Here is a 21,221-nt window from a genome sequence, read left to right as displayed (position 1 = left end):
CTCATGGGGCAACTGGGAATAAGAAAAGAGATTCACTCAGGGGCACTGGTGGGGCGGGAGATCAATTAGTTCCTTGCCTCTTGGGAACCCAGCTAAGAACCACACCTGTTCTTGGCTGCAGTGCTTCACCTTGGGTTCCATTTCTTGCTAATGTTACCATGCAATTTTATACATGTGTACTCTCTGATTTGACTTGATCACTTGATATGTATAGATTTCACCAGACCAGTACGTCTGACCATGCAGACCTGAAATCCTGAATCAGGACATACAGTGTTGATATATAGAAAAAAGCGGATATATATATACTATATTTAAAAAATGTAAAGCAGATTGAGCAACAGCGAGCCTGGCAGCAAAAAAAGTATTTGACATCTGCTACATGAAAAAAAATCATTTGTAAGGAAATCTGGTGACAGATGGTTATAGAACACCCAATCCCCCAAAAAACTATTCTGCTTTCTCCATCAACTGAAATTGTAGAACATTTTTCTTATTATCATTGTATTTGTATATACTACCATTCTTACAAGGACATCAAGGTGGCACACAGTGGGTTCCCCCCGCCCCATTTTATCCTAAAATTCTGTGAATTAGGTTAGATATACTGACATACACACTGGGCCAAGGCTTCTCAATGAACTTCACAGCCAAGCAGAATCTGAACCTAGGTTTCCCCAGTCCAAATGCAACACACTATCCGCTACATATGGGATGCATAAACTTCAAGTTTACATGAAATATTATATATATATAAAAGCTCCAACGTTCAAGTAAAACCAACTACAAGATGGCAGCTCTGGAGCAGAGCTATTCAGAAATGGCAATTCAGGGATACAGTTCATAAAGTGCACAGCTATTGCATCTGCTTGCAATGAGCTTCCACCCTTCCAAGGTTGCACATCACAGAAGAAGGCTGAAAGTCAGCCTGTCCACCACCACAGAAGCTTGTCCTTCAGTACTGATCATCTCACTGAGGAATCTCCAATAAGCTTGTGAAAAACTCCAGGATTCCCTGAGACACAGTATGAAAACTTATAGCATACCTTAAATCTAATCTGAACCACATTAAATGCTCCTTGCCCCATTTTGCATTTGTAAAGCAAGAACAAAAAGGCTCTTTGTTACTTTCTCCTTCTGAGAAGCAGGAAAAAGAGGAGTGAGGGCCTCAATGCATTTGACTGAGTCAGTGGTTTGGCCATGAGAGACCTGGCTCACTGATACAACTCACTAGAAAATTTAAACAAGCCATTATGTCACTGCTTGATCTACCCTCACAAGGGATAATATTAAGGATACACTGCAACCTGCCTTGAATAAACAGAAAGAGAGGGGAAAGAAATTTAAATAAAATACACAACGTGAAATGTCTTCCAAAATGCTAATATCCTAATAGAAGAAACTACAAATCCTATTTGGAATAAGAAATCAATCAGTAGTGGAAAAGGCCAATTCAGGCATACTATTTTTAGCTTTCCTTCTCATGACCAATGCAAGCACCACATCCACTGTGATTCTAACAAAGCCTTGTTCAATTTACATGGCAAAGTTCATGCCATATCAGCCAACTAACTTCCATGCATATAGTTGCCTGGTTTGTATATGTATCTTTAAGAGTTGCACAGAAGGTTTTTTTTCTTTTTTCTTTTACCAGCTGTGGCTTCTCCACCACACATATTCTTTTCTGTGCATTCCTTAAATTCCTAAGGCTTCGAAAGTGTTGGAATCCTCTGAGCACCTGAATCCTAGCAGTGACAGCAAATAAATGCCTATCAGTTGAACACGTAAAAAAATCCAAAGCTGATATTCAACATATCAAGGTAAAAACAGAGCGGTTTAAAGCTTTGGCTACCGTAAATTTTCCTTATGGGGACTGCTTAGATGGTTGTTGGGAGAAAATGCAGAGTTCTGCTTCGGAATAAACCATTCTGAAATAAGAAGTGCCACATAGAAGCATCGCAATAATTCCTGCAATTGGTCCATGTCATTCTCCTAGAATGGTTATCTACTCAGGTTGCTGTATAAAGAAATTTTCCAGAATATTTTGGCTGGCAAGCTGCATGAACGCATACACAGTATCCCTCAAAACTAGTCACAGGGACTACATAAAGGATTTTCAGAACAGATATTTGGGGGCTGCCCACACACACACACATTTTACCTGCAGCAAGTAGGAAGTGGGCCCTTAGAATTGTGCATTTGTTCCCCTCACCACAGAGAAGGAAATTGGGGCACTGGAAGATCCCACATCCAAATAAATTTTGAATGGTTCCATTGGCTTAGCCATACTAAGGGGAGCAAAGAGGGCTTGAAGAAGTAGTCTCTAAAATGCTGGAAAGAATTGGCAAAAACTGTGCAGGTTGTCCCAAACTTGTTAGATTCTGGGATCTACATCAGAGATAGCCTGATCCCCCACCAGCCTGCTTGATTACTGTGTTCATCAAAAGATGGTACCCAAGACTTCAGAGATTTGATCAATCATGATTCAGAATAGGGCCTTTTGTTGTAAACTGCCCAGAGAGCTTTGGCTGTGGGGCGGTATATAAATGTAATAAAATAAATAAATAAAATAATAAATTTTGTATTGTAGTGCTCACTTTTTGGAACTGCCAACAAGTTAGGCAGGTGGCAACTATTCCAGGTTTTTGGCACCTACTGAGAACATAACTTTTCCAACAGGCATTCCCAGGAAGGTAATCTTGTTCTCTGTATGAAGACTGTTTTTGTACATCGCTTAGAAAATTATCTAATATAAGCAATTCATAAGTATTGTTAATTAATTAATTAATTAAAATCAGTAAGGCCAGCTTTACAAAGCACAGTCACTACTTCCAGTTTTTCTCCCAACAATAAAAGGGAGAGTAAAGTCAAATAACTTCTTCCTCCAGTAACAAGGCTAAAGGAATGGAACAAGTTAATATTTATTAGAAGGCCTTCCACAACCACAGAGACTCATGATCACTATAGCATATTTAGCCTTTGAGTCAAGAGTAATATACACCATCAAATCTTCCCTGTACTTTTATACTGTGTTTTTATACTGTTGTTTGTTTTATACTTTGAATAGTCTTCATGGTTTTAATTTTTATGAACTGCCCAGAGAGCTTCAGCTATTGGGTGGTATAGAAAAACAATAAATAAATAAGTTCTGCTATTCAACCAGGCTAGATGAATAACTTATTCAGAACACTAAGAGTTACAATGGAAACATATAAGCTACAAGGCTACTGAGAGCCTGAACAGAAATTGTGAAATAAATAGTAATAATGGCATAGGACTGCATGTTCACCATACACTTCAATAGTACACTTCTAGGTATTTTATGACCCAGGACAGGATATGGAGTATTTAAAATGTTTATATAAAAGTTCAGGAAAAGGGTATTTAACATAAAATAAACTGTTTCCTTTCCCTGCTGGGAATGTATACAATAAGTTAATATCGGGGAGGGAAACAACTAGAAACACAGATGTCCCTATGAAAACTACAATACTAGAGAAGGCACAGATGCCAACGCCACAAATGACTTTAAGTGTGTTATGATCATTATTCAGGATAATTTTAGGAAGCACTCCCAAATTGAAAATAGCTTTTATAAATTTTATTCTACAGCCTACTGGAGAAAGAGACTGCCATTGCAAAACAGCCAACTGACCAAGATCTCTCAGGATTCAGAAGAAATGCTGTGAACACTAGTGGTCATAGTAAATATGGTGAAAGAAACAGATATGAACTCATGTACAGAATCTCAACACAAGCACCCAGCAGAAAGGAAAGACCAAGCCACAGATGAATACAGCTTGAAGTGATTGTACACCCCAGTATGCACCATTTCTAGCCCAGCAGGCCAGTTTAGTTATTATTTATCTGATCTACAAGCTGTACAAAAACCAGGTACTGGTTCCTCTCTATTCGGCCCTGGTTAGGCCTCATCTAGAGTATTGCGTCCAGTTCTGGGCTCCACAATTCAAGGAGGACGCAGACAAGCTGGAGCGTGTTCAGAGGAGGGCAACCAGGATGATCAGGGGTCTGGAAACAAAGCCCTATGAAGAGAGACTGAAAGAACTGGGCATGTTTAGCCTGGAGAAGAGAAGATTGAGGGGAGACATGATAGCAGTCTTCAAATACTTAAAAGGTTGTCACACAGAGGAGGGCCAAGATCTCTTCTCGATCCTCCCAGAGTGCAGGACACGGAATAACGGGCTCAAGTTAAAGGAAGCCAGATTCCAGCTGGACATCAGGAAAAACTTCCTGACTGTTAGTGGATTTCCAGGGTGGATTTCTGCATTTAGCAGGAGGTTGGGCTCGATGGCCTTGTAGGCCCCTTCCAACTCTGCTATTCTATGATTCTATATACACAGGTCCCAATGTGTGCAATGTCCACAAAATAGCACCACATGTCCTTTGCATTGAACTCCATGTCTTCCAGAGGCTTTTTATATGGGTTAAACAACATAAAAACCAGCTCTCAGCTCCTACACTTTAAAGCTATAGGGTTGTTCGAACCACCTCAATCTCTACTACCATACTTGGAACTCTACCACAGCAGCACTGAGAATTAAAGCTAAGGATATGGAAAAACTGTATGGAATACTCTCTTCCTCTCTCATTATTTATAATAATTTATCACATTTTTATAATCTACATCTACATCCCAAAGCCAAAGGGTAGTGTATATGGTGGGATATACTCTACATTTTATCCTTATAACAACCACTCTCTGAGGCTGGTTAGGCTGACAAGAGTCTGGCTGGCTCAATGTCAAGACCTAGTTCCATGGCCAAACTTTTATAGTAAACCCATCCAGACATTTCTGATGATTTCTGAACCTTCTGTTTTATCAAGTCACTATGGGCAATAGAAGTTCTGAAATAGCATTGTCTGAAATGGTTCACTTTTAGAAATCACTGAACGTATCAATTTTTAAAAATTTGTTCTCACTGGTACGGCTGTTCTGGAAAGCAGGTGTAAAAGAGATAGCAAGAACACAGTTCACAAACCCAAGGGAACCATGGAAACAAGTAGATATTACTCAGATGCACAGCAATGCTAAGGAATTATAAGTGGTTAATACTTCTACACCCATCTCCCTTCACATCAGCACACCTGGTGAAGGATGAGATAAGTAATTCAAAATATGGTGCTATTTTTAAGCAGTTCATAAGAATTCTTTTAAGAGGAAAATTTCTGTTTCATGGATGTCACATGCAAAAAAGGTATTAAATTACACTCAGATATCATTTTATATTCAAAGTAATTTCAGCCCAGTGCCCTTATGTGACCTTACTCCAGACAGATTATAGAATAGATAGCAGGAACATGGATGGCAAATCAACCTCATTCTCCCAAGTATGGAGTAATATATGGACACACAGACACAAAATTTTATGCTCACAGATTTTTTTTTTAATGGGTTTTATACTCAAATTTGAGCAGGGTCCTAGAATGAGTTACAAACAAATAAGAACATATTAAAATAAATTAAAGCAAAAACATTAAAACACAATATAAAAAGCAGTATAAAAGCAATCAGCAGCAATAAATAAAATACTGATCAGCATAATAGCAATGGACAAAGATTACGAAGCTTTCGGAAAGATATTTGTCTGACACCAAAATGATATCAAGGTAAGGGCCTGGTCAGCCATGATGCCACCACCAACTTAGGCTTTTCCCTTGGAGCCACCTGTCACATGAAGTACTTTAAAAGATAAAAATCATCACTTTAAATTGAGCCTAGAAACTAATTGGAAACCAGTGCTAAGCGGTCATAACTCAATGTCTCTCTGTGCAGCTTGTATGGATTTTGTTACAGTCTACCTAATTTGGTATCTAGAGCACTACAGCTCCTGCTTTTATAAGCAAGCTTTTCCCCTGTAAGGCTATGAAGGTTCCCCATGTTTTTAAGCCTATGCTAGCAAAACTTCAGAAAACACCCAGGGCACAGGACCCAGAGAGGACCGTTGGTAAAGAACTTTAGTTAACTGCATAATTCTTGCCCCATCCCATTATTAACAGAAACATAGCAAAATTGTAAAGTCAGGAAATACTATATAAATTTGCTTGATTTGTGAGGTTTACACAGATCACAATCTATTCTTGGCCTGGAACTTGGGTTATTTTGGTCTAGAATTTCCATTTTCTGGCACCATGTACACCTCAGCCTTTATAATGCTTCAGAGGTCCAATTTACCGTATTTCATTTTCACACATGCTTGTGAATAAGGAAATGGGAAACTTAAAAATGGTTACACTGTTTTCTTTTCTACACAAATATTTTCTGATGTACATGTTCTCTTAAATTATGTACCTGCTACTTGGAATTTAACACATGGCCAGTGTAAATGGATTTTTCATGCACTCTTGACTGCTAAAAGACTGACACTCCAACATTGGAAAGATAAAAGCTCACCACCTATAACAGAACGGATTGAAGACCTATCAACAAACACTTGCAACATCTGAAAGAGTGGTATATAGGTGCCGAATGGACTTATATTTGGATATTTCGTCTGCCTTTACAAAAGTTCATGTGTAATTTACTCTTATTTCCTTTTTTATTTAGAAAATTGTAATATTTGATACTGAGGCCTTTAAAGTATGTAGTTACACATGCTTTTTATTTTTATTTCACTTTTTGTTTTTGTTTGTTTTGTTGACGCTTACAATAAAAAATTGATAAAACAAACATATATAAACATACCAGGGACTGGCTTCATGACATATGTTATAATTAATAGTATTGTTGCAGCAAAGTTCACACTGGATCTGTTCAAATAGAAATTTCTGTGCATAACTGAAGAAACACCTGACAAAACTGAGGGCCAATTCACAGAAATGTTTTAAGCTTCTTTTTCCTAGCATGAATTGAACCATGCCCTAGTAAATCACTAAGTATACAATCCTGCACACAGGTGGGTCTTGCCTCCAAATAAGCCTGCACAGGATTGCAAAGGGCTCAGAGTACCAATATGTCAAACACTGTGCATGCTACAAAGTGTGTGTGTGTGTATGAGAAAGAGAGAGAGAGAGAGAGAGAGAGAGAGAGAGAAGCAGATGCAAAGAGGCACAACAGCAAAGTAACAAGGAGGCTCTGGATCCACTATGGATGCAGTCAGTCTTAAGGTAAAATATGTTATATTGTATTATATTGTATTGAATGTATATTTAATGCTGTTCCCCGCCTCGATCCAGGATAATAAGAAGGATAAAAGACTAAGAACACATTATTTAAAGCAAAATATTTGAGCTAAACATTTTGACTTACAAAACAACATAAGAAAAGCCCTGCTGGATCAGAGCAAGGGTCCATCTAGTCCAGCATTCTGTTCACACAGAGGCCAACCAGCTGCCCATAAGAAACTCACAAGCAGGACACAAATGCAAGAGCACCATGCCACCCATGTTCCTGAGCAACTCATGTACATAGGTATATTGCCTCTGAAACTGGAGTTAGCATATAGCCATCAAGGCTAGTAGCCACTGATAGCCCTCTCCTCTATGAATTTGTCCAATCCCCTTTTGAAGCCATCCAACTTGGTGGTCATCGCTACATCCTGCGGTAGCGAATTCCATCTTTCTGAATGTGCACTTTGTGGATGGGTACTTCTTTTTCTCTGTCCTGAAGCTCCCACCAGTGAGCTTCCTGGGTTGACCCCAGGTTCTAGTATTATGAGAGATGGGAGAAAAATGTCTCCCTGTGGACATTCTCCACTCCATGCATAATTTTGTACACCTCTCCCCTTGTTTGCCTTTTTCTCCAAGCTAAGCAATCCCATCTGTTGTAACATTCCCTCATAAGGGAGATGCTCCAGCCCCTTGATCATTTTAGCTGCCCTTTTCTGCCATTGAGGGCAAGAAGCCAAAACGTTTAGCAATATATATATATATATATATATATATATATATAAAATACTCTGTTCTTAGCCTTTCTATCTTTCATATGGGGACACTGGCATACTACAATATCTCCCCATGAGTATAAGAACATAAGAAGAGTCATGCTGGATCAGACCAACGGTCCATCTCGTCCAGCACTCTGTTCACACAGTGGCCAACCAGCCATCGGCCAGGGATGAACAAGCAGGACATGGTGCAACAGCACCCTCCCACCCATGTTCCTCAGCAACTGGTGCACACACAGGCTTACTGCCTTGAATACTGGAGATGGCGCACAACCATTAGGGCTAGTAGCCACTGATAGCCTTTGCCTCCAGGAATTTATCCAACCACCCATTTAAATGGGTGGCCATCACTACATCTTGTGGTAGTGAGTTCCATAATTTAACTATGCACTGTGTGAAGAACTTCCTTCGATCTGTCCTGAATCTCCCACAATCAGCTACACAGGATGACCTCGGGTTCTAGCATTTTGAGAGGGGGAGAAAAATGTCTCCCTAGCCACGTTCTCCACACCATGCATAATTTTGCACACCTCTGTCACGTCTCCCTTAATCAAGGGGCTGGATGCTCCAGCCCCTTGATTATTTTAGGTGCCCTTTCCTGCCCAGAAGCCGAAACGTGTGTGTATAGATAGATAGATAGATAGATAGATAGATAGATAGATATAGATAGATATTTAAAATACTCTGTTCTTAGCCTTTCTATCTTTCATATGGGGACACTGTCATACTACAATATCTCCGCCGTGAGTCTGCATCTCCAAGTCCTGACCTCCCCTGACCCCCTCTGCCCCCAACTCCCGACTGCCACGGTTGCCACGAGCCCCTCTCCTCCCTCAGCACCCCCTGCCCATCCATCCCCGTAGCTTCCCCTCACAGCCAAGTCCCTCTGCGACACACGGATCTACTCCCTCACCCCTCCTCCTCCTCCTCCTCCTCCTCCTCTTCTATTCACGGCCAGAGAGATGCTCAGCAGCCTCTGGGGCGGCGCGAAAGTGTGGGGGAAGGAGTGGGGCAGTGACTCACCCGGCTCCGGCTCCCAGGAGGAAGAGGAAACCGGCGGCACCCTCCCTTCGTGGACAACCCGCGCCCCGCGGGATCTCCTCAGGGAGCTGCCGCGCGCACTCGCGACTCCCTAGTTCGCTCCTCTGCGTGCGCGTCCCCGCCTTCCCTCCTCAGGGACTCGCGCGCCTTCAGCCAGTCAGTCACTCCCTCCCTCCAACGGTCTCCATCTTTCCACGTCGTCACAACTTCCCCCCTCCCCACTACCGACACCATCATCTCTGGGAGGGCGGGGCCTGAGGTCACGTGCCAATCCACTCTTTCCCCTCCCCGCCCGACACCTCCCCCTTGCCACCCACTCAGCAGCGAGCAAGCGAACGCTTTCCTTGCCCACCTGAAGAGCATGCCGGGAAATGTAGTCCTCCGAGCCTAGACCTGTTCAGTCAGTAGAAGGGGAGGAACAGGCGTTTCGTTTTTGTACCCCTGATATAGGGTGACCCTATGAAAAGGAGGACGGGGCTCCTGTATCTTTAACAGTTGTATTGAAAAGGGAAATTTCAGCAGGTGTCATTTGTATATATGGGGAACCTGGTGAAATTTCCTCTTCATCACAACAGTGAAACCTGCAGGTGCCCTGTCCTCTTTTAAATCTGGTCACTCTAGTATAGCTCCTGTACCTTTAACTGTTGTGATGAAGAGGGAATTTCACCAGGTGCTGCATGCATTCAAATGACACCTGCTGAAATTCCCTTTTGTATGCAACTGTTAAAGATACAGGAGCCCTGTCCTCCTTTTCATATGGTCACCCTACAGCCTGATATTTGGATGATGATGATGGAAGTCGGCTATACCGCCTCAGACTACAGTTGAGGAGTGCCATGGTTTTTTTTTTAATTATCTCCTTAAAAAAACACCTCCCTGCAAGTGAGGATTTTTTTAAAAAAGCGAGTACATTAGGAAGAAAATCTCTAGCTCAACTCACTCCTTGATGTACTAGTTTTCCATTGGCAGGGAGTTGGAGGTGGCATTCAAAAAATGTATCCACAGCTTTTATCAGCTCATTCTGCTGCCTAGTCTCATTCACATTATATTTTTAAAAGTTACAAAGAGCTGATACTATATTCATTTTATTTATTACATTTATATATCCCACCTTTTCTTCCTCCTGCAAGGAACCCAAGACAGCTTGCATGATCCTCCTCTCCATTTTATCCTCACAACAGCCTTGTGAGGTAGGTCAGGCTGAGAGTCAGAGACTGGCCCTAAGTCACCCAGTCCCAGCCCAACACTAACCACTACACCACATTGGCTAGAATTCAGAAATTCCTTGACTTGCTTGGGGCACAATCCTATGGATGTTTAGTCAGAAAAGGGTCCTACAACGCTGGGAATTTTAAGACTTTTTTTCTGTCTACATATGCATACGATTATATGCTTACTATGTGTGAATACTCTAGAAAAAAAATGTTAGTTTTTAAGATGCCACAGAACTCTTATTTAATTCTTTATTTTGCTACAACAGAATAACATGACTAGTATGTCACTGAAATATGCTTCTGTTGTTTTAAGCAACTTGATGGGGTGGGTGGGGGATCCACCATCAACTGCCCAAGCAGTAACTGGTTCTTCTCGAGTCTACAAGTTAACTGCACTACAGCTGTTTGTTTACATATTTTTACATCTCCTTTTAACCCAATAGCTCTACAAGCCTGCTTACAATATAATTAAAACAATACACATTAAAAAATAAAACACAATGCAGTAAACTGTCCATAGACCCTATGCATGTTTACTGAGAAGTTAGAGATCCAGTAGCTGTGTTCAGAAGACACCTTAAACCATGGCTTTAACCATGGTGACTAAGGCAGCCTTATTCGCTGTGGTTTAAGGTGTCTTCTGAAGACAGCCCAGCTTTCTGGCTTAACCACCATGGTTAAAGCCATGGTTTAAGGTGTCTTCTGAACTGGGCCAATTAGACTTACTGGCCCCATTGACAACACTGCATTCCATTAACCATTTTGTCGTTAAGTAACATGGTATTTGAAACTGCAGGCAATCCTGGCTCTTAAATTACATAAATATGAACATGGATCAATGTGCTATGTTGTGACTGCTGGAAAGCACCTCTGGAACTCAGGTCTTTCCTGCACTGTGAAGGTAACACCGGAAGCCTCAGGAAGAGGCACCTGTCAGCAAACCCTCCTGTGTTTCTAAGGCTTTTTAGCATTGATTTCTAAATCATCAGTGTGTTAGATGCAGTACTGAACAAAAGTTTCCATTCATAGGAATCTAGATTCTTGTTCTAGGCTTAACTCTTGTTTTTCTGTGAGTAAGGATTAAGTGTATGTTTAGCTTTGTCTAAATCACACCTAGACGCACTTAATTTATTGCTTTTTAATGCCTTGGGAAGGCTTGATGTAGCTGTGTCTGAAAGGTTCTGATGCAAGTGTTAAGATGTATCGCCAATCTTATTCAGTAAATTACTTAGTTCTGAGTTCCAGCATCTTCATTCATTATGTGCTTTCCACTCAGCGTATCAAATCTCCATTAATGGAAATGGCTACATTAAGGGAAAATTAAATTAGACGAAGCCATGAATAATTCCTCCTTCTTTTTAATGCCGTAATCAGAACAGCCTCTGGCTGGAAACACAACTCTTCTAAAGGGAAAAGTAGTTGAATTATATAATCATATGCAAATATATGCAGAAAAGGGGAACACAAAATGCAGTTTGTGGATGAAGTTCTGGTGTAACAAAATGTTGACAATGATCCCAGTCTACAAAATTGTGGTGTTTTTTTTTACCATTTGTATCAAGTGAAATTAGAAATTATCCTCCCAATATTTTCCGTTTTCTCAGCCTTATTGGAAAATAGAATGTGTACCCATACTAGCCTTCATTTTCCCCCTGAATCAATGGTTAAAATAACCCTGTCTGAAGTTGTGAATTCTTATCAACACCACAGGTAAAAAAGAACCCAAAAAAACTGACTCCAATTCCCCTTATAAAGCTATCAATCTATTAGCTCCTTCCTTGTGTGTCATGATGGCAGTTAAAATACTTTCAGTGAGCCATCCTAAGCATATTTACTCAAAAGTAAATGGCTTGAATCTAGGATACTTAAACGACCACCTACTGTCTTCTTTTATTTATTTATTGCATTTTTATCCCACTCCTCCACCAAGGAGCTCAGGGCCATATACGGAACTATTGTTTCTCCTTTGTGTTTATGGTATATACAAATAGCAGTTGCAAAGCAAGCCCTTGGATTGCCTGAAGTCACTATGCCCTGCTCTTCAATTTGCAAGACTCAAGAAGGAAGAAAAACCTGGATCCACTCCCATACAAAACACCTTTTATTAAGAACAGCAGCTTGCTATAATACAGGCAAAACCTTTAGATTATACCTGGAGTTATTCTGAAGTTTATGCAGTATAGCAGCTTGCACGCAAGTTGTAATGCTATGTTTTGTTTCCTTTTACTTTTTTCCCTTTTTTGACCATCAGAAGGGCAACAAGCCTCAAACAATAACTCAAAACCACCAAAAGCAAGGATGTATTTTTCTTCTCCTATCGTATCAGGAGGGCTGCCCTTTCAAACAGTAGCATCTGCTCACACCAAGTTTGCTTCATGACGTCCTGAGGCACTTCCAAACAATGTAGTGCACAGTTTTGCAGGGGTGAATTTAGGAACAGGGGTTTGGCAGCTACTAGCATTTATTATTAGCTTTAGAGTATTTATAATGCTGCTCTTTTCAGGCACAGTGCATACAAAGACAAGTGTATTAGCTACGAAAGTAGAATTCCAAGAAAGTTTTTGAAACAAGTTGCCACCTTGACAATAACAGTGTAAATAAAACGTGAAGCCTAAAATCTCTAACAGTCTCAGCCGCACTGCAACTTCTGGCCACAAATGTCAAAAAGAGCAAGACAATATATTAAAACTTCTTTTCCTTCAGTTACGGAGGCAGAATCATCCTATACATATGTGTCTATACATATTCCACATTTCCATTTTTATAAAAGTGCAATGACATTAATTTCCAACTGGGAACAGCATCATCAGTTCATTTCTTATAGCAGCCACAATCCCACGACACGAGCTTATTTAATCAGTCTTTTTGTCGGAGATTTCCATAGGACCAGTTCCGGCAAGTCCGTTTGCAATGCCATTGCTTTTGGTCTGAAAACACATGGAGAGGGAAAAAATGCTGTTAATCACACATTCAGTTCATCGGAGTAAGCGATGGGAAAAAGTCTCTTCTCGATCCTCCCAGAGTGCAGGACACGGAATAACGGTCTCAAGTTAAAGGAAGCCAGATTCCAGCTGGACATCAGGAAAAACTTCCTGACTGTTAGAGCAGTACGACAATGGAATCAGTTGCCTGGTGAGGTTGTGGGCTCTCCCACACTAGAGGCCTTCAAGAGGCAGCTGGACAAGCATCTGTCGGGGATACTTTAGGGTGGATTCCTGCATTGAGCAGGAGGTTGGACTCGATGGCCTTGTAGGCCCCTTCCAACTCTGCTATTCTATGATTCTATGAAAGTCAGACGGGGCCATAAACTCAGGATGCCAGCAGAGTTGGGGCAACTCTGGGGATTTTCTTGGTACAGACAGAACTGAACATCTCCTGGTCTTTCAGACTCACAGTCTTGAGGACCTTTGTTCCTGGAACTACAGATTACAGCTATAATCAGTGCTTTTTGAGTGTTGAAGGATGCAATCCTATGTATGTTTAGACAGAAAAGGTTCCCAGCATTCCCCAGCCAGTCATGCTGTTTGGGGCTGTAGGATCTTTTGTGGTCTAAACATGCATAGGAGTGTACCCTAAAGCACTTTGCCTGCAGCCCTGTCAGGTTGGCAGGCCAAACACTGAGAACATGTAAAACCAGCCTTCCCCACCCTAAGGTGGGTGACTGCTAGTAAGAGAGCCTTTTCTGCTGTGGCACCCCTATCGGGGAATGAGCTTCCCATAGAGATTTGCCTGGTGCCTACATTGTGCTCGTTTCATCACCAGGTGAAGACCTATTCATTATCCCAGGCATTTCAGTTTTTCAGTTTGTTTTATCTGGTATTGTATTTTAAATTTTGCAGTGCTGCTACCTTCTGTTGATTATTTAATTTTTAGACTGTAGTTTTAAACTTTTATATTGTATTTTCTCATCGACATTTTATTGTTGGGTATTTTATTGTTTTAATTGTTGTGAACTGCCCAGAGAGCTTCAGCTATTGGGTGGTATAAAAATGTAATAAATAAATAACTCACAGGAATGCAGGGACCGAGGAAGCTGCCTTATACTGAGTCAGACCCTTGGTCCTTCTAGACCAGTACAGTCGACACTGACTGGCAGCAGCTCTCCAGAATTTCAGGCAGGGATTTTTCCAGCCCTACCTGGAGATGCTGGGGATTGAACCCAGGGCCTTCCGCATGCAACGCGGCCAGCCAGACACCGCAGTGGGAAGCCCACATGACATGAATGGAACAGCACCCTCCAGTTCATGTTTCCTAGTGACTGGTTTACATAGGCAAACTACCACCAATACTGGAGGTAATATAAAGGCCACAAGCAGGGCATGAAGGCAACACCCACAACCATCACCACACCATTCCCCCATATAATATTCTTATTATTCTTATTATATTTATTTGTATCTCGCCTTTTGCCCAGTACTGGGCCTCAAGGCGGCCTTACAAAGTTTAAAACATACATTGAAAAAAAAAACATTGAAAAAACACAACAAAATTATAAGTCATTAACATGGGGGGGGGCAGATTATTCTCCAAAGGCCTGCTGGAACAAACAAGTTTTAGCCTGCTTCCGAAAGCCCATCAAGGAGGGAGCCAGCCTAGCTTCTCCGGGAAGAGAGTTCCAAAGCAATAGAGCAGCCACCGAGAAGGCCCTCTCCCATGTTCCCACCAAGCGCGCCTGTGAAGATGGTGGGACTGAAAGAGGGGCTTCTCCAGAAGATCTTAAAGCACAGGCAGGCTCATAAAGGAGAATACGGTCTTTCAAATAACCTGGACCCGAGGCATATAGGCCTTTATAGGTCATAACCAGCACTTTGAATTGTGCCCGGAAACAGACTGGAAGCCAGTGGAGCTGGTTTAACAGGGGAGTTGTCTGCTCCCTGTAACCCGCCCCAGTCAACAATCTGGCTGCAGCTCTTTGAATCAGCTGGAGTTTCCGAACACTCTTTAAAGGCAGCCCCACGTAAAGCACGTTACAGTAATCCAATCGGGATGTAACTAAGGCATGTGTCACCATGGCCAAGCCCGACATCTCTAGGAACAGGCGCAGCTGGTGCACTAGCTTTAACTATGCAAATACACTCCTGGCCACCGCCAAAACCTGGACATCCAGGCTCAGGGCTGAATCCAGAAGTACACCCAAGCTGCGGACCTGCATCTTCAGGGGGAGTGTAACCCCATCTAACACAAGCTGAATCCCTATTCCCTGATCTGCCTTTCGACTGACGAGGAGCACCTCTGTCTTATCTGGATTAAGCTTCAATTTGTTTGCCCTCATCCAATCCATTTCTGCCAACAGTAATGTATACACATCATTCAGTATTCATAACAGTTGGGAAACTGTCGAGGAAGCCCCAAGTGCTACTATTAGATTCAGAATATGAAAGCAAAACTCTCTCAACCACCTTCATTTCAAATGGCTGTGTGTGCTTACCTCTCTAGCCCCAATTTACCTTCTCCCCTACTTCGTTTCCAATGATAGTTGTCTGATGACTCAATAGGAAGGAAAGCATGTGTGTTTACTCAGAGGTAAGTCTACTACACTGAATGGGGCTTATTCATAGGTAAGCATACACAGGTTTAGAGCATTACAGAAAAGACTTCAGACTAGGGGTGTGCACGGACCCCCCGCTCCGCTTCACTTCCAGATCCGCGATTTGCAGATCGGGCCGCTCCGCCCCGCCCCCGCTCCACCTATGTCCACTCCGCTCCGCTCGGAGCTCCGGATCGGAGCTCCATTCCCCCCCCCCCCCATAGGCTTGCATTAAGCTAAAAAAGTATACAACTTTTTTTCTGTTAAAGTTAGAAACCTCAAGTTTGGCACCATGACACCTCATGGAGGTATATACACGCACGCCAAGACTCAAGGCAATCCCATCATCCCCTGATTTTTGGGGAATTTATGAAAACCGGGCACCCCATTCACACCCCTTTCCATAGCTCCGTCAATTTGCATGTTAAAAATCTCAAACTCTCCACCATGAAAGCTTATCCAGGGGTGCACACGCACGCCCAGACTCAAGGCAGTCCCATCATCCCCAAGGGAGAGGGGGACCTTACCTGCCTCCATCCGCGGTCCATCGGCGTCTTCAATTGAGCCCGCGGTTCCACCAGGAAGTCTGGGCCGCAAGCGGCCCAGGCTTCCTGGTGGAACCGCGGGCTCAATTGAAGACGCCAACGGACCGCGGACGGAGGCAGGTAAGGGAGAGGAGGACAGGGAGGGGGGTTACCGGGCCCTGCCGCCGTCGCCGCATGGGCGACGGCAACAGCGGCAGGGCCCGGTAAACCCTACTTACCTTTCCGGCGGAGCAAGCGGCCCAGACTTCCTGGTGGAACCGCGGGATCAATTGAAGACGCCGACGGACTGCGGACAGAGGCAGGTAAGGGAGAGGAGGGCGGGGAGGGGGGTTACCGGGCCCTGCCGCCGTCGCCGCATGGGCGACGGGGACAGCGGCAGGGCCCGGTAAACCCCACTTACCTTTCCAGCGGAGCTCCGGATCGAGGCGAAGGATCCGCCTTCACCTCGATCCTCTTCGCCACGCTCCGCCGGCCCCCCCAATCCTCTTCGCCTCCACCTTAAGGGCAGGCGAAGCCCCCCGCTCCGCTCCTGCTTCTCCGGTCCGATTAGAAGCGGAGCACATCCCTACTTCAGACTACCCATAGAAATTATTATGGAGATACCCCATCCTTCCCAGGTTTAAAAAAACCACCAGAGAGTAGAAACACAACATATTTCTAAATCAGCTTCAAAATGAATGGTTTCTTTGCCTCCCATGACTGTTCTAGAACAGAGAATCACACTCCTGGGAATGCACGGCTACAGCTGCAGAACGGAAAACAGATCAGCAGCTTTATCAGCTCTAAGATCACATGAGTGTTGAACTAGAATAAGGGCAGTTAGTGTCCTAGAAATGTTTTCCACTAGCAAAGCAACATGATTAGCTTGTCCTTTATTTCAGACAGGAGCTTTTTTTCCACATCTTGTTTAGTTAATGCTTACTTTAGAAAGTTCGGATTCATCTGTGGAGAACTCGTCCATGGTCTCACGTCCACTTTCAGTGCTGCTGGTTTGGTCTTCCTTCGGCATTTCCTGCACTGCTTTCTTGGGCCACAAGCTCTTGATAAATGGTGAGACGAAGGGATAAACATACGGTTCAAGGAACCTTTTATAAACCCACAGCAGAACTGGAATGACTATACAGGGAATGCACACCATTGTTCGTTCAGATCCTGTGGCAGGAATGTGCTGGAATGCTAAAAATAACAACATAAAGCAGTAACAGATTTATACATCCAGCAGTCTATGCGTCCCATTTATTTACAAAAAAATTAAACTGCTCTATATCTCAAAAAAGTTTCCTGAGAGGCATACAATAAGGAAAGATCAAAATACAAAACAAATCAAGTTACATCAATAAAACCATGCCTGTTCATTCCAGAATCCTTGAGGATGCAATGTGTATAGGATCAAGCCGCATGATCAACACAATTTGGCCCAAAACAGCAAGTCAGAAAGTACTGCATTATTTTCTCCTGACAATTCGTTTTTGTTAGGAGAAAATATAGAACAGTAGAGAAAAAGTCTGAAACCAAACCACAGGGAATTCAAATACATACATATGTAATTCAGAACAAGGCCTCAAATTCTAGTCAAATTTCCTTTGCGCGACACCACTGGATGAAGGAGAGATATACAGATATACACAGATATACATTATACAATCTTCTTTAGATGTAAGTCCCATAAGACCTTTCTCTTATTTGAGCAGGTATAAGATTGCAGCCTTAAATACAAAAAATAAAGTCACTTGAAAAACTGGTATTTTAGAAATTTGCGCTTTGAAAGGCAGTTTTATTGAGAAATCCAAATGCTGTAACATGCATAACTGAATATACCTAAACTGAATTCTGGATCCACTGGGGGAAATGGCGGAATGGTTTAGCTACCCCAAGAAGAAGCATTAATGGACCCATGCAATCATAGAATCATAGAATAGCAGAGTTGGAAGGGGCCTACAAGGCCATCGAGTCCAACCCCCGCTCAATGCAGGAATCCACCCTAAAGCATCCCTGACAGATGGTTGTCCAGCTGCCTCTTGAATGACTCTAGTGTGGGAGAGCCCACAACCTCCCTAGGTAACTGATTCCATTGTCATACTGCTCTAACAGTCAGGAAGTTTTTCCTGACGTCCAGCTGGAATCTGGCTTCCTGTAACTTGAGCCCGTTATTCTGTGTCCTGCACTCTGGGAGGATCGAGAAGAGATCCTGGCCCTCCTCTGTGTGACTTTTACAAATACTTTTAAGTATTTGAAGAGTGCTATCATGTCTCACACCGCTAAAAACAACTCAGGTTAAACACAGACTGTTTCATCTCTTTTGAGTTTCATAGTGTATTTATTTATCAGGGTCCAATGCATGGTACTCTTAAATCATTTCCAGAGAAATATATTCTTCGAGAAATTTCAGAACCTACTACTGTGAAAGCAAACTTCTGCTGACAAATTAAATGGTGAATAAGTGGAAAGAGGTTTTCTAGATATTAAAGAGGTGGAGAAAAGGTATAACAGTATCAGAACTATTGGTCAATCTAGTTGGCAACCCACCCCTAAAGAACTACCAACTCTAGCTTTAAAAACACCCATCTAAATCCCAGTAATACACTGGCATGGCATAAAATATTGTTTACGGTTGATTCCTAGAGTCTGCACTATGGATCAAAAGGCAGAGACTGGTGCTGCTCTCCCCAAAAGGGGGAAGACCAATCAGCTGAGTTCTGTCCCTTTTTAGGTTATTATTATTATTATTATTTATTTATATAGCACCATCAATGTACATGGTGCTGTACAGAGTAAAACAGTAAATAGCAAGACTCTGCCGCATAGGCTTACAATCTAATAAAATCATAGTAAAACATAGGTTAGTTCTCAAACTACATAGCATCAATTTGTCACCATTACATAGTTGCCAATCAAAGCTTTCTGGAAGGTTCATCACATTCAAGTTTTAAAAAATATATCAGGTTCTGTCTGAAGTATAATGAGCTTCCTTTCCAAGTAGTATAGTAACAACTGACAGTTTTTGTTACAGATGGTACATGGCCATTTTTTCTTTAATTTTTGAATCCTGGTTCAATGCTTAAATGACTGACCAGTCCAGATACTTTATCTGTCATACATTTAAATCAGTTTTCATTCATGGGATTTTGAGACAAAAAGTTATGAAGTCGCTGTTGCAAGAAACTACAACATGTCTGTTTGATTTTTGTTGAGAACAATGACAGTGCACTAGGGCAATGAATTCAGTTATTTATAGCCAGTTCCCATGCCTGTTTACCAGGCATTTTATCAAGATATAATTTATTTTTCATTTCATAAGCAGCTTTGAATTCTTTTTCCAGAAAAAAAACAGGGGAGAAAGAGGCAACTAAATAAAATCCCACCTTGTTCAACAGTGTGCCAAGACAGCAGCTTAACACATCAATCCTACCCATGTTTACTCAAAAGTAAGTCCCACTAAATTCAGTGGGGCTTCCTTCCAGGTAAATGGGTATAGGATTACAGCCTTAAGACCTACAACTCCCAGCATAGATGGCTGGGGAACGCTGGGAGTTGTAGAACATTTCTCTGTCTAAACATGCATAGGATTTTGCCCTCAATTAGTAAACTATAGAGAAAAAGAGATAATTGGCTAAAAGTATATCTATGACACATAGAACGCTTAGTTTAAACACATACAGACAGGCATTTTAAGTTACCCAGTTAAAAGTGCAATCCGATGCGTGTTTAGATAGGAAAAAAATTCCCAGAATGCGTGTTTAGATAGGAAAAAAATCCCAGAACTTCCGGCTGCGGGTTGTAGGATTTTTTCTGTCTAAACATGCATAGGATTGTGCCCTCAATTAGTAAATTATAGAGAAAAGGAGATAATTGGCTAAAAGTATATCTATGACACATAGAACGCTTAGTTTAAACACATACAGACAGGCATTTTAAGTTACCCAGTTAAAAATGCAATCCGATGCGTGTTTAGATAGGAAAAAAATTCCCCCCAAAATTCCCAGAATGCGTGTTTAGATAGGAAAAAATTCCCAGAACTTCCGGCTGGGGGTTGTAGGACTTTTTCTGTCTAAACATGCATAGGATTGCACCTTAAGCTAATTATTTTAAGTTACTGGTTACTATCAAAAGCTCCCCACCATTTTTAGGAAGGGGGATGGCACTTACAAGATTACTAGATTTTTCCTCCTTATCTCTTTTGTTTTTTAAAATAGATCATTTTCTCGTCTGGATGCATTTAAATTACAATATACAACTATATATTGAATACCATACTATGCAACTATATATTTTTGGTTTTCTTACTTTTTTAAGCAACACCCACCCACCCCAATTAACGAGAACACAGTATAAAAAATAACATCAGGAAATGAGCAACTGTTTTTAGGTCATCTTCTATGAGATATGAAGAGGCCGAGAAGGAAGGACGACATGACAGCACTTTTCAAATACTTAAAAGGTTGCCACACAGAGGAGGGCCAGGATCTCTTCTCGATCCTCCCAGAGTGCAGGACACGGAATAATGGGCTCAAATTAAAGGAAGCCAGATTCCAGCTGGACATCAGGAAAAACTTCCTGACTGTTGGAGCAGTACGACAATGGAATCAGTTACCTAGGGAGGTTGTGGGCTCTCCCACACTAGAGGCCTTCAAGAGGCAGCTGGACAACCACCAGTCAGGGATGCTTTAGGGTGGATTCCTGCATTGAGCAGGGGGTTGGACTCGATGGCCTTTTAGGCCCCTTCCAACTCTACTATTCTATGATTCTAGGAGAAAAAGAAAGCACAGCCCCAAATAACAACCCTTTACCTGCCTACCTGGCCACCTATCCAAGTCCCAGCCTCACACTTACCTGCGCGAATCTGTAACGTCTACCTGAGCTCCGACGAGAGGAGAGAAAAACACCACTTCCGAGAAGGAAGGAAAAACTGTCGTCATTCGACCAGCTCCAATGGGGAAAGCAGGCAGCAATGTGACGCAACAGGAAGTGGGTGGCTCACTGCGGGAGCCAT

At 42.2% G+C, this 21,221-nt stretch overlaps 2 protein-coding genes across 4 annotated transcripts in view; both read right to left on the bottom strand.

Annotated features, from left to right (window-relative positions):
- DYM (dymeclin) overlaps positions 1-9,140 on the bottom strand; it is a 228,634-nt gene extending 219,494 nt beyond the window's left edge. The window contains exon 1 of one of the 2 annotated variants that reach the window (XM_063128261.1): positions 8,928-9,140. The gene's annotated coding sequence lies outside the window, so the exon portion shown is untranslated. The remainder of the gene's footprint in view (positions 1-8,927) is intronic. The other variant, XM_063128262.1, reaches the window with a different exon arrangement.
- Positions 9,141-12,868: 3,728 nt separating this feature from the next.
- On the bottom strand, positions 12,869-21,138 carry C6H18orf32 (chromosome 6 C18orf32 homolog). Of its 2 annotated transcripts, none has more exons than XM_063128705.1 (3): positions 21,062-21,138; positions 17,154-17,407; positions 12,869-13,086 (listed from the first exon to the last, which is right to left on the bottom strand). In XM_063128705.1, exons 2-3 carry the CDS (start codon positions 17,367-17,369, stop codon positions 13,012-13,014), a joined length of 291 nt encoding a protein of 96 aa, XP_062984775.1. In that variant the 5' UTR covers positions 17,370-17,407; positions 21,062-21,138; the 3' UTR covers positions 12,869-13,011. The 2 variants fall into 2 exon arrangements, with proteins under 2 accessions (XP_062984775.1, XP_062984776.1); XM_063128706.1 differs by lacking the exon at positions 21,062-21,138 and adding an exon at positions 21,027-21,047.
- Positions 21,139-21,221: the final 83 nt, after the last annotated feature.

The sequence above is a fragment of the Elgaria multicarinata genome, chromosome 6 (genome assembly GCF_023053635.1).
Source record: "Elgaria multicarinata webbii isolate HBS135686 ecotype San Diego chromosome 6, rElgMul1.1.pri, whole genome shotgun sequence".
In the NCBI taxonomy this organism is placed as follows: Eukaryota; Metazoa; Chordata; class Lepidosauria; order Squamata; family Anguidae; genus Elgaria; species Elgaria multicarinata.
This window is presented reverse-complemented; position numbering and strand designations above follow the sequence as displayed.